Source organism: Cervus canadensis, chromosome 33, assembly GCF_019320065.1.
Source record: "Cervus canadensis isolate Bull #8, Minnesota chromosome 33, ASM1932006v1, whole genome shotgun sequence".
Taxonomy (NCBI): Eukaryota; Metazoa; Chordata; class Mammalia; order Artiodactyla; family Cervidae; genus Cervus; species Cervus canadensis.
In genome coordinates this window covers 20,836,301-20,854,343 of record NC_057418.1, presented here as the reverse complement: position 1 = coordinate 20,854,343, position 18,043 = coordinate 20,836,301, and the positions used below count along the sequence as shown (strand labels likewise).

The 18,043-nt window shown below is 44.0% G+C and overlaps 1 protein-coding gene across 1 annotated transcript in view; it reads right to left on the bottom strand.

Annotated features, from left to right (window-relative positions):
- Positions 1–17,691, bottom strand: part of UST (uronyl 2-sulfotransferase) — a 303,123-nt gene extending 285,432 nt beyond the window's left edge. The window contains exon 1 of the mRNA XM_043457263.1: positions 17,127–17,691. Coding sequence (XP_043313198.1) covers positions 17,127–17,382 — 256 coding nt within the window. The 5' untranslated portion in view covers positions 17,383–17,691. The remainder of the gene's footprint in view (positions 1–17,126) is intronic.
- Positions 17,692–18,043: the final 352 nt, after the last annotated feature.

Below are 18,043 nucleotides of genomic sequence, written 5' to 3'. Positions count from 1 at the left end.
AGAAAGAGTCCCTCTAAAGTTCCAATGGAAACTCAGAGAGGTTAAGTGAACTGCCCAAGGTCACCCAGCTGCACGCTAGCAATGCCAGGACTCACACAGAGGACTTCTGATTTGAAGCCACTGCTCTTTTACACAACACTGCCTCCTGTGATAGGAAGCATCCTCTTCGGGGCAAAGTCACAGAAGAAATGTGATTTCCAAAAAAAGAAGATGTAGTTCTATTAGACCATATGGTTGGCCTTCAGATGTCTCTGTCATCAAATTGTGCTCCCTTGAATTTTATAAACATTCAAAAGAATAACAGCACACAGGAGCCAAACAACTTATTGTCATCTAGCTGCTTAGAAAACAGTGTTTAAAAGAGGGCTGTCCTCATTACAAGGAACTACAAAGGGCGGAGGGCTGGCTGAGACAGGCTGTCCATGAGGAGCTCATCTATCACTGCCCTCTAAGGATTCTAGCTCAGCTGAAAAGGAAGCATGTGTCTGGGGATGGGGTGCTTATTTTTTGCTCCAGAGACTCAAAAGGAATCCAAGAGGCTAAGACTTAAAAACTTGCCTAGTCCTGCACTTACTCAGGCAACTCAGGCCGAGTGGGCAAGGAGAGTGGTTGTATCTGCCTAGACTTGCCAGAGACTCTACAATCTACTAACACACAAAAGTTCTCTCCAGAAACAAGGGCCATGGGCTGGAAGCTGGGGGACCTTGTCCCCAAAAGTTTAGAAATTAAATGGCAAATGCGGGGTTCAAATCTTCTAAAGAGAATTAGGCTTGAAATTAATTTCAATGTTTGAAATTTTAATTTAATGTTAAAGAATGACATCACTCAAGTATGACTCTGTCTCCAACTAGACTTGCAAAACCATTTGATCAATTCATACCAAAATAAATGCTAAAAGAGTGTAAAAAGTAAATGAAAAAGTGAAACAACAAATGAACTAGAAGAAAATATAGGGAAAATACAGGATATAAGACCTTCCTAAGCATTAAAGTAAAGGAAAAATAATAAATGGAAAAAAGTTCATTAGAATAAAGAAAAAATAAAAGAAACTGATTTTTAAAACTAAAGGGCTGGTTGCATGAGACAAGTGCTTGGGCCTGGTGCACTGGAAAGACCCAGAGGAATCAGGTGGAGAGGGAGGTGGGAGGGGGGATCGGGATGGGGAATACATGTAAATCCATGGCTGATTCATGTCAATGTATGACAAAAACCACTACAATATTGTAAAGTAATTAGCCTCCAACTAATAAAAATAAATGGGAAAAAAAAACTAAAGGGCAATTTAAAAACATATTTGAATGTATGGTGAAGGGCTAATACCCCTCATCTCTTAAAAATTCTTAAAATTAGCAAAAGAAGGAACACACCTATAGAGGAAAAGCAGGGAAAAAATCATAATTCCCAAAAGATAGTCAAATTATTCAGTTTAATTAATATTCAAACAAATGTGAATTACAGCTTAAAATATCATTTTTCACCAATTGAATGGGTGAGGAGTTTTATAAGATTTTATCCAGTGCTTGCAAAATATGACCAAAACAGACTGCTGGTGAAAGACACCAAAGCATATGGCAATTGTACTAAAAGTGATTTTTTTTTAATGGGTACACGCTTTAACCCAGCAATTTCAAGTCTAGGAATTTCTCCCAGGGTAGTAGAGGAGTGTGCAAAAATTTAATACTGTTCATCACAACTTTATGTAGAATCATGAAAAGCTGGAAATAGGCTATATATCAAAAGTTCTTGCTAGAGGAATTATTATACATTCATAAGAAACTCTGCCACCATGAAAACCAATGTTATTGAACACCATGTAAAGACACAAAATGACATTTGTGATACTGCTTGGAAGCATGCAACCAAACCAAAGTACTTCTCAATGCAGGAATTAACACACATTTTACTTTCTTCTTTATGCTTTCCTATTTCCCAGTTTTCTACAATAAGCATGTAAGGGTTTTGATTATTTATTAAAGTTGTGTTTTCAAAGCATTACACTGAGTCATTCCAATTATTTGCTTTATTCATATCCCATTATTTGCTCTGACCATTAAAAAAAAAAAAAGAAAACTTTACCTGGAATATTTGGAAAATAGGACTCTTGGCCATGAATTCCAACGTTATTACAATTAAAAACAGTGCAAGACTCTGCAGTAGCTATTTGAAGAAATTTTATATCCAAGACTAATTATTTAACCTCCTATGCTTATTAATAAACTTGGCAACAGGTCGCATCTGTATGTTCACAAATCTCCAAACAGCCTGTATTTCAATACTATGGATTACAGAAATTAATAAAAGCAGACATTTTCAAACTTTAGTCAGGCAAGTGTATGATTCTTAAGAAAAAGCTAATGTTATTAAGGGGCTTCCCAGGTGGCACATGTAAAGAATCCCCCAGCCAATGCAGGAGACTCTAGAGTTTGATCCCTGGGTCAGGAAGATCCCTTGAAGTAGGAAACAGTAACCCACTCTAGTATTCTTGCCTGGAAAATTCCATGAACAGAGAAGCCAGGTGGGCTACAGTCCATGAGGTGGCAAAGAGACATGACTGAGCACGCAGGCATGCACGTGGAGACCATAGAATGTTCTTAAATTCGAACAATCAAACTGGTGAATGAGAATTCAATTAAAAGAAATTAATGAGACATTTAATAGTACAGATCTTTGCTGGCTAGGATGAACCCTCGCTCATTTGTCTGTTTACAAGAATTAATCACATTCCAAAAATGCTACAGGATAGAAACTTACTACTCAAAATGTGGTCCGCTGACTGGGGCACTGGTGACACTGTGAGCTTTTGGGGAATGCTGAATCTCAGACTCCACCCCCCACCTACTACCCCTGAATCTAACAGTTAAACAAATTCCTAGGGGATTTGAATGCACATTTAAGTTGAGAAGAGCTTGTATAGAGAAGTTGAAAGCTAAAATGTTAAAAGTCACAGCCAAATAAAAGACTCTAGGCTAGGCTTTCTTAAAAAACTGGAAATAGAACTGCCATATGACCCAGCAATACCACTCCTGGGCATACACACTGAGGAAACCAGATCTGAAAGAGACACGTGCACCCCAATGTTCATCGCAGCACTGTTTATAATAGCCAGGACATGGAAGCAACCTAGATGCCCATCAGCAGATGAATGGATAAGGAAGCTGTGGTACATATACACCATGGAATATTACTCAGCCGTTAAAAAGAATTCATTTGAACCAGTTCTAATGAGATGGATGAAACTGGAGCCCATTATACAGAGTGAAGTAAGCCAGAAAGATAAAGAACATTACAGCATACTAACACATATATATGGAATTTAGAAAGATGGTAACGACAACCCTATATGCAAAACAGAAAAAGAGACACAGAAGTACAGAACAGACTTTTGAACTCTGTGGGAGAAGATGAGGGTGGGATGTTGCAAAAGAACAGCATGTATATTATCTATGGTGAAACAGGTCACCAGCCCAGGTGGGATGCATGAGACAAGTGCTCGGGCCTGGTGCACTGGGAAGACCCAGAGGAATCGGGTGGAGAGGGAGGTGGGAGGGGGGATCGGGATGGGGAATACGTGTAAATCTATTGCTGATTCATGTCAATGTATGACAAAACCCACTGAAAAAATAAATTAATTAATTAAAAAAAAATAAAATAAAGACTCTAGGCTAAGTGAAACATCTCCAAATAATACCACAAAAGGACTTCGCGCACACCCAAAGCTCCCTGGCCATCTATGAACTACAGAGGCTCTCCAGTTTGGTTGCACATCAGAATTGCATGGGGAGCTTTAAACAAATACAGATGCCGAGGCCCTACCCCTGACCAAATGAGTGAAAATCAGTATTTCCCAAAGTTCTCCAGGTTATTCTATTATGCAGCCAGATTTGAGAAGCCCTGAGCTCCTGGCATAAACAGGATCTTAACCAAGGAGATCATTAACCGAATCACAGCCAGGCATATCTAATCCCTGCTTCTACCCTCCTCCTTTAGCTTCCCGGAGACCCCTGTTTATCACTTTACATTTATTCTAAGTCCCTCTCTGCCCCTCCCAGTAGAATCCAGTCCCCTCCCCGCACCCAGGGCAGGGAGAGTGTCATGAGTCACACTACCTCCAGCACCCAGTGCATGACTGGGGCTTGATGAACATTTGTTGAAGGAATGAACTTGAATAGATGGAAGAGATGACAGAGGACGGCTGCCAAGCCACATGGGAAGGAGGGCGGGCATCTGAAAGCAATAGGAAAACACATGTTTTCTGATCCCTTAAGTCTCATGGATATGAAGCTCCCATGAAACGTAAGCCTGTGGGGAAGGCTTACTCTGAAACTGACAAAACTCACCTATCATTCCGACCAGGTGGCCAGGGAAAATCTGGTGAAAGGCAACTATCTTTGGAAACAGCAAATTCATAATGTCATGAAAGAAGCGAAACACAAAAGCAGGAGCCCACCGAATAGCCAACATATTCTCCAGTAGGTCCTCCCCATCCCAGCGAGGGAACACACCTAACAGTGTGCCCACACCCACACCATCAATGCCAGAGCTCAGGTCACAGCAGAGTGGCCCCATCGTAGCTGTTTCAGCACACACTGGCACGGGACCTGCACATCTCTCCCAGAAAGGAACAGGAGAGCAAGACACAAGGAGGCCTGAATAAAGCCTCATCCAAATGCATTTTGAAAAGTTCACCGTCAAGCTTCAAACTCAAGGGACTTGAAATCTTATCACTACACGGTAGCTGTAGATCTCCTTCAGCCGGGTGTAAAGCGCCATAAAAAGACCGAGGCTGTGGACGCTGACAAACATTTCTTCCTCCCTCCCTTTCGTTTCTGGGAACCTCTTCCTCTCACAGCAGGGCTAGAAGAACATAACCACAAACATTTCAGACTCCGTAAGGCCCTGGGTCTCCGCTGGGCAAGCAAACAAGAGCAGCCTTCTGAGCTGAGAAAAGCATGAGCAAAGAAAATAATATGACCTCAATCCTGTCATCTGCTAAAGACACCGCGCCATTTGGTTTTCGTATTTATGGAGCTTTCCAGAATGCTGTCCTCCATTTCCACCTCCAGGTCCTACACAGCTCTTGGTCGGAGAGCAGCTTCTATGGAGGGGGCTACGTTTTCAGCAGGGACCAATGTGAACTCCACACAGTTCAAACGGGCATCACACGTGGAGGTTATGTCAACATCCTCCTCTGGGCAGGTCTTCCGCACCGGAACTCCTTGCCCTACCTGCTAAGAGGCGACCACACCACAATCCCCAGGCCAGCCTGGCAAGACAGGAGAGGCCGGCGTGCCTTCCCCTCCCGACTCAGCCCCGCCTTGGCTTCCCGGCTAATTGTCACTTTCTGTTTTCTTCCCCAGTGTGGTAAAAATAACTTCCTCTTGAAGTGTCTAAATCTGCGTGTGATTTAGCACACATTTTTTGGCACATCACTGGCTGCATTTTGACACTAAAGCAGAATGAAGTTGCAAAAAAAAAAAAAATCTGCAATCACGTTTCTGTGAAAACTCCAACCAGATGAGTGAGTTCCCTTGCTTTCAGGAATATTGCAAAAATACTTTCAGGGAAGATGAGGCATTCTAAGCACCGCATTAGTTCCTTCTGTCCTCCGCTTCTTACAGACTCAGCAAAGTCTCAGGGGTGGAGGGAAGTAGGGCACGTGCTATTTGCTGTGACCTGGGAGTGGCTTGCTGGCTGTGCTTCTTTCTTAGTGTGGAGAAGGATGTCTCAGCGGGCAGACCGTCCAGCACAAATGTGGCACCAAGAACTTGGCAAGATTTGTATTTGGGACCTGAGACAGAGCTCCAGAGGGGTGCACCTCCCCTCCCCTCCCGCCAGCTCCACTCACCTGCCTGTAACTACGGGCAGGGGAGGGTGTAGCACAGTCATTTCAAAAAAAAACCGTTGAGAAGAGAGTCCCTTCTGATAGTAACTCCTCTCCACAAAGCGAAAATGTTAGCCACTCAGTCATGTCCAACTCTATGTGACCTCATAGACTATAGCCCGCCAGGCTCCTCTGTCCATGGCATTTCCCAGGCAAGAATACTGGAGTGAGTTGCCATTCCCTTTTCCAGGGGAATCTTCCTGACCCAGGGATCAAACCTGCATCTACCTGCGGTCCCTGCATGGCAGGCCAGTCCTTGACCACTGAGCCACTGGGAAGCTCCAGGTGGGACCTTACAGAGTACCTCATTCAGTCATTCTAAAGAGAAAAGAACATCTGGAAAGCTCCAGAACTATCCCTGTTCTTTCTTTCCTGGCCACTGGTACATATTCCCAGACAGACCATCCAGACCACATGGAAACCCTGCTGCTAACGAGGGTCCTAGGAAAGAAAAACAACTGAGGATCACAGACCTAATTAAACATCTTCATTTTGGAGGCAAAGAAATGTAAGCTCAGGAGATTCACGTGACTCAACAGTACTGACCACTGAGCTTTTTGGAGACTCCCTCCAGACCCAGGTCCCCTGTCCCTTCCAGCAGCCCACAGGGCTCTGCCTGACTGTTCCACTTACCCAGTGAGAAGGCATTTGTGTCAAACAGTCTACATGTCAAAGGAAGCTCTGTGCCAGAGTTGCAAGGTCATGGTTTCCCTTGACAAAATTTAACTTACCATTAAGTAATGTAAAATCCCACTTGCTTTCAGCTTCTCAAGGGACTGGGTGACCAGCCACCCTAGAGACTAATGGCCCTGTTGGCTCTGGCTTGCCCCAGCACCCATCAGAGGCTGGACAGGTCAAGGCAACCTGAAGAAGCAGAGAATGGAAAACAGAAGCAAGTTCACCAGCCTTTTGACAAAGATATGACCCGCTACTTTGGTTCACTGTTCCTGCTCTGACCTCCAATGGAAGGGAAGTGAGACCCAGAGACAAATCCGTGGCCAGACTACTGGGCGCCGTAGTCCCATCACGAGGGGGAAAGGCTCTAGCAGCAGCCCCAGTGTATGCCGGGCTCTGTGATCGTTTGAAAGGGTAGACTGATGTGGATCACAGTCCAGTCCTAGACCAGCTGGCGATCCCAGAGAGGGAGCTGTGCCATACTCCTTCTCTTACAATTATGTTAATTTTGTGAATGCAAGGTGTGTGTGTCTGGGGTGGGGAGGAACGTGGATAAATTCAAAACAGAGAAAAGCAGGCTGGGCAAAGAATGCCTTTTTCAGATGGTTTCCAGGAAGCAGAAGAGAGGCTAAGAAGCAGAAAGATTTGTGTGTATATAGTTAACAGGACAAATGACTGGAGAATGTCAGCTGCTGACCAGTCCTCATCAGTTTGAAGGTGAGGGTGACAAGATAAGCCACAAAAATACTGCTTCAGTAATTTCACACGTCTTGGGTAGAATAGTTCATTCAAATAGAAGCAAGCCATGAATGAATCTGCATATTTCACTGGTATGTGTGTGTGTGCCAAAAGAAAAGGGGATCTGAGAGAAGCAAAGAATAAGGCGAGAAAATTGGCATTTGTTGAAATCAAATGCAAGGCCTTGAGTTAGACAAGTACTTTATAAAATGTTGTGCTTAGTCATTCAGTCACATCCGACTCTGCAATCCCATGGACTGTAGCCCGCCAGGCTCCTCTGCCCATGGGGATTCTCCAGACAAGAATTCTGGAGTGGGTTGCCATGTCCTCCTCCAGGGGATCTTCCCAACCCAGGTCTCCCTCATTGCAGGTGGATTCTTTACCATCTGAGTTACCAGAGTAATCCCATCATGTGGGGCTTCCCTGGTGGTGCAGTGGTAAAGAATTTGCCTTCCAATGCAGGAGATGCAAGTTCGATCCCTGGGTCGGGAAGATCCCCTGGAGAAGGAAATGACAATCCGCTCCAATATTCTTGCCTGGAAGATCCCATGGATAGAGAAGCCAGCAGGCTATATAGTCCTTGGGGCCACAAAAGAGTTGGATAGAACTTAGTGACTAAACAACAAACAACATGGATTAAAACACCTCAGGTTTTGAGAAGATAAGAGCATTGCCTGCGTTCCAGCTAAGAAGTGGAAACACAGTTGTTCATACCCAGATCCCTGCTCTAAAGCTTGTACTTTTTCTAGTATCTGATGCTTCTGACCCACAGAAAGCTTTCAGTGACTATCTGCTGAATGACTGAACAAAAAGTTTATATGTTTCAGAATACTTTCATTTTATTTTCATAAGGCTGTGAAAGTCACACTCACTGAACTAGAAAAAAAAATCAATGATGTTTCCAGAAATGCATTATGGTTTAAGGCAAGTGGTTATTTAAATCATCTATCAATGAATGAAATCAGAATTACTTAATCAAGGCCATAACTTAAGGTTATTTCTGTGTCTTTCAGTAAACAAGGTCAATCTGTTTATGCACTGAGCTTTAATTTTATAATCTATTATTCTGCCATTCTAAGTTAAAATCCATTCAGTCACTATTTCAAAACCCACATCATCTTATGGTCTCATCTCCTTACAGCCATGCTTGAAATGTACCAGCTAATTTAATACAAATTGCTACTTAAGGAAGACATTGACCTAGAGCAAGAGACAAACTGCTATTCTGCAAATTCCCAAAACAACTGGTTTAGGGTTCAGGAAAATGACAAGAAACAAGAAGTCTGCATTCTAGTATGCACTCAAATCTCTAGATTGACCTCAGGCATTCTTAATTACAAGGAAAGCTCTATGAATGCAATCCTAAATCCCAACAGGTAAGAGGTAGACAACATTACAGAAGAAAACGTTTATAGAACTGTATGTGGTAGTGGTTTTAACATCTTTGGAGCATATGCTTCAAATAGCCAGAAAGAGATGGGTTGGAGAACCAACCATTGGCTAGAGTCTTTCCTGGAACCCCTCCCCACATTCTCTACTGAAAATAGGGACAAAACAAAGCAGAATTGAAGCCCAAGTAAAGAACAGTCTGCTTAGCAAATATTTTGAATCAACAGATACTTCCTATGGGTTCATGTGGAGCACCCAGGAGAGGTGTCACAGCAGAGATGGAAAGTATTGAGCAAGCTTCCTCCTTCCAAGGAGCTTGCCTACAAATTATGACAATTCACAGTAGAGTGTCAAAACTTCAAAAGTGATTATGAAATAAGTACTAAGGAGTTCAGAGATCACCCTTGGAATTTGAGCTTCCTTAGCTATCAGCAAAGGGGCAATAGCAGAAGCCAAAGCAGGTGGGTGGTGAGACAGGAAAGATGAGCCAGTGGCTGTCCTTGGGAAATTACAGACAACTGCTATAAAATCTGAGATAGGCTGAGAAGTGCAGCACACCCTGGGCACTTCACTGCTATCTGGCTCCCTGATATAAGAGTGTTACAAACTATTCAAATTGAATCTCTTATCAGGCAGCATGGAATTGACTGTACTTATTTTAAAGCTTCTTATTTTGATAATATATAATTTTAAAACCTACTAAAAATGTCTAACACTTTGAAGGAAATATTTCTTCCTAAAATCCTATTTTACAAAAGTTAAATTTCTAATTTATTTTACTATTTAAAGGACTATATGTTTGTCCTGTATATTATATCACAATGTGAATAAAAAGGAATTGCATATGAATCCTAATTTTGTAAGAATGCTCTAGATTTCCTTGGTGGCCTCATAGTACATAGTATAAGGAACATAATGTACACAAATGTTTTCCCCTGCTGAACTCATTGGCTCCATTCTAGTGAAAAAGCACAAAGAAAGAATTCTCACACCACTGTACTATAATCTGCTCTTCAAGATTGATAATACTCATACTCCAAATATAAGTCACAATAATCTTTGTGACTCCTGTAAAATAGTTTTGTTACCTATTTATGAATTTTCATACAGTAGAACTAAATGTAAAGTGTTTACTATTCAAAGTCATCCATAACTGTAAAACAAGACCCCCAAGATTCTTTTAAAGCGGCCTTTGTGTTCATCACTAGAAATATATTTAGATTTTACTCTATACCCAGACACTGTACTTAAAACTCAAAACAAAAAAGCCAACTCAAGTAAAAAATGGGCAAAGAGTGTGAATAGGCATTTTTCCAAGGAAGATATACATATGGCCAAAAAGCACAGGAAAAGATGTCCAACATCACTAATCATTAAGAAGATACCAAAAAAAAAAAAAGCCACAATAAGATACCACTTCATACCCATTAGGATGTCTACAATCAAAATAATGGAAAATAACAAATGTTGGTGAGGCTGTAGAGAAACTGGAACTCATAAACTGTGGGTGGGGATATACAATGGTGCAGCCACTGTGGAAAACAACTTGGCAGTTCCTCAATAAATTAAACATAAAATTATCATATGACCTAGCAATTCACTCCGATGTGTATACTTATGGCAGAAAGTGAAGAACTAAAGAGCCTCTTGATGAAAATGAAAGAGGAGAGTGAAAAAGTTGGCTTAAAACTCAGCATTCAGAAAACTAAGATCATGGCATCCGATTCCATCACTTCATAACAAATAGATGGGGAAACAACGGAAACAGTGAGAGACTTTATTTTGGGGGGCTCCAAACTCACTGTAGATGGTGACTGCAGCCATGAAACTAAAAGATGCTTGCTCCTTGGAAGAAAAGCTATGACCAACCTAGACAGCGTATTTAAAAGCAGAGACATGACTTTGCCAACAAAGGTCCATCTAGTCAAAGCTATGGTTTTTCTAGTAGCCATATATGGATGTGAGAGTTGGACTATAAAGAAAGCTGAGTGCCGAAGAACTGATGCTTTTGAAGTGTGGTGTTGGAGAAGACTCTTGAGAGTCCCTTGGACTGCAAAGAGATCAAACCAGTCAATCATAAAGGAAATCAGTCCTGAATATTCATTGGAAGGATTGATGCTAAAGCTGAAACTCTAATACTTTGGCCATCTGATGCAAAGAACTAGAAAAGATCCTGATGCTGGGGAAGATTGAAGGTGGGAGGAGAAGGGGATGATAGAGGATGAGATGGTTGGGTGGCATCATCAACTCAATGGACATGAATTTGAGTAAGCTCTGGGAGTTGATGATGGACAGGGAAGCATGGTGTGCTACAGTCCATGGGGTCACAGAGAGTCGGACACAACTGAGCAATGAACTGAACTGATATACTTAAAAGAACAGAAAATAGATGTTCATACAAAAACTTACATACAAAAGTTCACAGCAGCCTTAGCACAATAGCCAAAAGAAACAACTGAAATGTTGAGAAATAGATGAGTGGATAGACAAAATGTGGTATGTCCATACAATGGAATATTATTCAGTCATAAAAATGAATAAGTACTGATACAGGCTACAATATGAATGAACCTTGACAGCAATGTTCTAAGTAAAAGAAGCCACACACAAAAGACCACACATTAAATGATTTCATTTCTATGAAATGTCCAGAAGAGGCAAATCTATAAAGACTAAAAATAGATTAGTTCCTAAGGGCTTGGGAAAATGGAGGAATAGTGAGGTGATAATTAAAGCGAATGAGGATTTTCTTTTTGGTGATGCAAATGTTCTAGAAGTGACTCTAGCAATGGTTTCACTTATCTAGGAATATTCTAAAAACAATTGAAAGCTATTACATTTTAAGTGAGTGAATTAAAAATCAACAGCATATACTGAAGTGTGCTTCATTTGGAAATTCCTTGCACAATAGTTGTTACATTGTTTTGATTTCTGCAACAAGAATTTGGTGAAATTCCAGTGTTTTCTGATAAAGGGTTTATATATATCACTGTTTGCTTAAAGTTGTTTCTGTAATAAAAATAAATATAGGTAGGACAAAACTTATTTGTGGTCAAGACTTAACTTCTTTCTAAAAAATAACAAAACAGCAAGTGACAATTTCTAATCATTCTAGTAGCTACAGTTTGTCAGATAAGATGCCTTTTCACTGTCCATCCCTGACCTGTTCAGTGCAGCTGCAGGGGAAGCTACAGATTCTGCTCCTGCTGTTTCCCTCTAGGGAAGCAAAAGATACTATTTCTTTGGGGACTCAAAAAGCTTGAGCACTTTCATTCTAGTTTCTCAAATACAAAAGCAACTAGTGTTTTAAACTTGGATCAATGACAGGGAATTTGAAGAAAGACAGTATCCAGATAATACATATTTATCTGTAGTTTAAAACAACTCATACTGAGATGAGTCTACATTAAAAATAGTTTACAAGACAGAATGCTTTTCACTATTCATGCTGTGTGTTTACAGAACAGTCTGCCATAGCTGAATTCCATTTTCTATCTTACTCTAAAACAGTGCTACTGTGTCCCCAACCAACCCTATAAGATAAACTTGCAGCTATGAACAAGAATGTTATTTTCTTTTTATGTCAAAGGTTTCTATTGATAACATCATATTTTATGCATTCACTTCCTAGATTACCGTCTGGGGGCTGGGGTATTATATTTAAACTGTATATGATGTGCAGAAGGAAACTTAATTTGACTTTTAAGGTTTAGAGAAACTAGTTTGCAACAAGTCTGGACCTCAATTTTCACATTTTCCTTTAAATTCATTTAAACTTAGATACTTTCAAGTCAATAAAGTTACATCTTTTTCTTTCATTTTTGACTCAAAATTGCCACGCTCATATGTAATCTACATATCAAGACTGGCAATTCTGAAAACTAGAGTAGTATATCTCCATTTAAAATAGTGTAAGTTAAAAAAGGAAAGGAAAGCCTATCAACTTGAGATCAATCCAACAGATTTAGTTCCCATAGATTTAGTTCCCATAAAGACTAAATCACATATCCAAGTCTTGACAATAAATCATCAAGAGTTTGCCGGTTGTACGGGATCAGTAGTAAGCCATCTGGCTTATTCAGTTTACATCTATGTAACGAGTGTTATTCCAAGTTTTTGATATTTCCACAGCTCATAAGTAATGAGTCAACTGGCAGAGGCTGCATCATAATCTAATTTCTATGGGAGATTTCATTTGATTTTGGTTAGTTTTCTACAGCAAGTCAAAGTCTGAATGCCACTTCAAAATAAATGAAATAATTTCAATGAACTGCACAGACCATGGTCTCCAAGTACAGCAATTTGCTCTATTCATGTCTACTGCCCCCACTGTGTTTATACTCTCCTTCCTCCATCCATTTCAAGGAGGTAAAGAAGCAAGACAAGAGTTCTCTCTGCATAAATTTCCTCCCCCTCACACACTTTCCTTTTTATTTATAAATCTGCTGCAGTAAAAGCATCTTTAAAAAGAACAGACTTTGCCCTTCCCCAAACTGCCTAGGAAAAAAGAAGCTGTTTGACCCCAGTTCCTTTGAGAAGAAGAAGTATCTTTACCGACTCCCCTTTTTTCCTCCACACTATGCTTTCTGCTTGCTCCCCTTCACCTCATTCCATGCATCTCCTAACCTCAGACAGTCAAAAGCCAGCTGGGGCTACAACTGTTGGCTGCTCTTCCTCTTGAAACAATGGGGCACATGCAGCAAAGTAGAGGCATTTTTAAAAGTTGAAGCTTAAAAATGAAACCATGTCCATCGCTTTTAAAATATTTTATAAATCACTTCTCTCACTCTCATCACTTCTCCTTCTCTCAAATACATAGGGAACGTCCAAAAAGCAATGTTTGACTCTAGAACAATGTTCACGAACTGAGACTGGCATCGGAATTACCTGGAAGACTTACTAAAACAGACTCTGGGGTCCCACGCCCAGACTGCTTCATTCAGTAGGTCTGAGATGAGACCTGAGAATCTGTACTTGTAACAAGTGACCAGGTGATGCCGATGCAGGGACCACACACAGAGAACTACTGTCCTAGACAGGGCCTTCTCAGCTGGCACAGTGGTAAAGAATCCGCCTGCCAATGCAGGAGATGCATTCAATCCCTTGGTCGGGAAGATCCGCTGAAGTTGGAAATGGCAGCCCACTGCAGTATTCCTGCATGGAAAATTCCATGGACAGAGGAGCCTGGTGGGTAACAGTCCATGGCGCCTCAAAGAGCTGGACACAGCTAGCAACTGAGCATGCACACATAGCTTAAACAGAGAATGAATGCTAAAGAAAGAGAAAAATTAAAAATTTAAGATTCCAATTCACCTCACCTCCAACTGTGGGACTCTGGGAGAGTTCAGTAGCCTAGTTCATGGAGGTGGCATCTTGGAGATGAATAACAGGAAGATGGAGTTAAGAGCAGGCCTGCTGCTTGCATGGTTTCCCTTCTCTGCTGGCCCCTCAAGATACTCAAAGTATCAAGAAAAGGAAAATGAAATTACAGAAATAAAAATGATCATTTTTTGACCAGTCGGTTCTTTAGTACCCCACTCACATCTTGGCTCTATTTCCTTTTTCTCTTAAACTGCTAGTAGTGTTAATGCAGTGGGCACTTGATTCAACCAGACGTGGGTTCAGGTCTTGCCTGACTTACTCTGTGTCCTTCAACAAGTCAGTGAACTTCTTTGCCCTCCCTTCTCCCATATCAAAATTAGGGATAACACCTGTACCTAATCTATGATATTTCTGTGCTAATACAATTTCTTCCTATATGTGCATTGACTGGCACATACACAGTAAATGGCTTTTGTCATAAATGGTCCTATTTCTTCCCTGTGAGAATATTCAGTGTTCAGTATGTTACATATCACACTACCTATTTGATACAATAGGTACAAGTGTCACTTCCACAGATGTTTATTTAGTAGCTACTATGTGTCAGATGTAATATATTATAGAAGTTTATTAAAAATAATAATCTGTCATGAAAAATATTGCTAAAAATAATATTTTTATCTGGGAAATTTTGACTTTATATGAACTTATATTTAAGAGAAATACTTGCCTCCAAAATTGGCTACCTAGGAAAATTGAGAGGATGTGTTTACTAACCACAATTTTGTTTTCACAGACACTAAAATAGTAGAATGGAGGAAGCAAGGGGAGCATAATTCTGCAGATACCTTGGCCTTATATTATTAAGGGTATATTTTAGACCCTCTTAAAGACCACAAGCCCACTTTTCCTGAAAATCATTATGTTTACATAACAAAACAACAGGGAACAAATTTGGCCAAGGGTTATCTTATTTTCAGCTCACAAGGACGTCATTTTCAACCCATTACATCAGTCAGAAATTCAACGATGAGTTAGTAATAGGAGCAATATTCCATCTTTCAGTTCTTTCTCGTTCCCTGAGTGAATGCTTGTGAATTCACCCTTTCACCAACAGAGCCCCCAAACTTATCAGGCTTCATTTCCTGGAGTATATAATGAAAGTGCATAAAATTCTGGGTACCGCAGGTATCTGACTGAATTTTCAAGCAGTTAACAGGCTAAATACTGCGGTTGATTTTAGCCTCACTACATGCCTTTGATCCTTCCTCCTCCCAGATTTCCCTGCCCCAAGAAGGTTATCAGAGGACATTTTAAGAGCTGGGTGGATGTGTTACAGGCAGTCTGGTCCAGGCCGGAATTTTACCTATGGAAAATGCCCTGCCCAAAGCCAAGTGCTCCAAAGGACATCACAGGTGTCTTCCTTCACTCTCCACTGTGCTTTCCCTACATCACTGGCCTCTGTATTTTGCTTGAAAAGAACCTCAACAAAGAATTCCTTATCAGAGTTCATGCAGAAAGACCCCTAAGCTTCTCAATCACTTCCCTCCCTATGCCAGTTATTATAGCAGCGACTGTTGGTAATAATAGCAACCTGTGTGGTAGTAGCAGGAATCTGAGAGCCAATGGGGCTGTGAGACTTCCAAACACAGAACTCCCAGAGAAAAGAGTTGACTCTTTAGCAAAATTACATATTACCCCAAATCCCCTAGGAAACCATATGCTGAGGATTATTCTTTGGAAATCCACTTGGGCAATGTTTTCCTCTAACTTTCTCTAAAGCATCTTAAAAAAAAACCGTAGTTCCCCAAAGTTTCTACCCAAAGAGAAGTGTAACTTAAAACCTGAGCTTCTCTACGCGGGAAAACAAAACATTGTTTTATCTGCATGTACATTTCAAAACGCTCTAACACATCTGTCACTTTGCTGAAGTGGTTTTCTTCCTTCGAAAACCATCTGCTATCTAAACCTGTGGCTTCGGCGACGAAGGGATTTTTGTGGGTGAGGCTGGCAGCCTCCAGCCGCCGGAGTCGTTTGGCTCATGGTTCCAGCGCTCCGGGGTCTTCTCTTTGCGCGCTGGCTCGGGTCACGCAGATGCCGGAAGTTCCCCGGGGGCTTTAGTTTATCCACTCAGACGTTTGCGATGATCTGGGCCCGCTCAGCCTCTCCTCTTCCACCCCCACCCACCACCGTCGAGACCTGCTCTAGCCACACTTGTGAGAGAGGAGCATCCTCCCTTAGCCAGGCGCGCACCGGGGACCTGGGGTACGCTCGCTGGGCCCAGACACCCCCTCTCCACGCGCACTGATCACCGATCCGCAGGTCACATCCTCTCTCTGGAGCCGCTCTTTTCGCAAGCTCCTTCCCCTCACCTCTTCAAAAACATAGGCAGCCTTGCTCCTATTAAACCAGGCACAACCTCCCCCAAAAGTTCAGACTTGAGACACGCAGCGCTATGCATCGTTCAGTCGAAGCAGGTCGATCCCTGCTACGGACAGCTAGGTGGGCAGGGGATGCCCCAAGCACAAACCAGCTCACGGACAGCGTGGGAGCCCGCAAACTGCCCCTGGGTCACCCAGGCCAGGGGACAGGAGGAAATCTTGCGGGACAGAATTCGCAGAACGGTCCCCGGGGAGGAACTAATCCCACCCCCGCGACGCGGAGCGCTGGACGGGACGGGACTGTGGTCACTAACAATGCCATGCACGGGCCGTCGCTGCCCCTCGCCTCTCCCCGCTCTGCCAGGCCTGATTACACACACATACACACTCGTACACACTCACTAACTCACACGCCAGCTCTCCACCCCAGACGGGGTGGCCGAGGCGGGGGCGGGGGGCGCGGGGGGAAGATATGCGGCGCCCCGCCCCGGGGTACCTGCCGGGCAAGTCAACCCCGCCGCGCGACCCCCGCCCCCCGCCTCTGCGCAGACAGACAGACTGACGCGCTGGAGGCAGCAGGCGCTCAGGGCCGCCGCACGGAAGCTCGCGGGAGTCCCACCTGGGGAGCCTCGACAGGCGGCGGCGGGGGCAGCGCCAAAGTGCGCGGCGCGCCCGGCTCCCCCCTCCACCCCGCCCCGGCACAACTTCGCGCCGCCCTCGCTCCCGCCTTCCTTCCTTACCCAAATACTGCCGCAGGTCGAGCAGGAAGCGCGGGGGTCCCCCGCCGAGCTGATAGAAGAGAGAGCCCAGGCAGAAGACCAGCAGGGTGGCCATGCAGAAACCGTAGTCCCGGAGGGAGAAGCGCACGAAGGGCAGCAGGGAGACCCGGCGCTTCCAGCTGCCCAGGCCCGGAGGGGCGCCCCCCAGAGGGGCCCCATGGGGCCAGGGATCCGCGCCGCCGCCGGGATGCTGCGGCTGCTGCTGCTTCTTCTTCATCGCCGGCTCCGCCGCCGCGCACAGCCTGCCCGTGCCAGGAAGAGGTCACCCATCCGCCTGCCCATCCGAGGAGGAAAGCCCGGCCGGCCGGCTGCACATGGGCAGGGCCGCGCCGAGGGCAGCCCGGGTGGGGGGCGGGGAGGGGGCCGAAGTTGCCGGGCTCAGGAGACTTTCCTCGGCATGGTCCCCGCCGCCGCGGCCCGAGTGGCCGAGGTGCCCGTCCCCGGCTCGGCGGCGCTGCCCGCGCCCGGCCCGCTAGCGCCCCCGCGTCCCGCGCCCCGCAGCGCCTCGGGCTCGCTCGCGGCCGCCGGGGCTCGCCTCCAGCGCCAGCGTGGACCCCCCCGCCCCCGGCTTTGTGGCTGTCGGTCTCGGCGTGTTTTGTCCCGGCTCAGGCTCCTCTACAAAAACTGCGGGGAGGAACCGGAGGCGGACACCATCCCCTCGCTCCACCTCCTTGACAGGGGTTTTCCTCCTTCTCCTCCCCTTTCTCCCTCCGGCTCTCCGCCGCGCTCTCTCCTCCCTCTTTCCCTCCCTCCCTTCCTCCCTCTGCTCGGGTCTCCGGGTTTCTCTCGGGTGTCACGTTACTGCCTCTCCCTGGAGGGGGGGCGGCGATTATTCGCAACATGGAAGAAAGTTTCTGGGTGTGTGTGTGTTTTTTTTT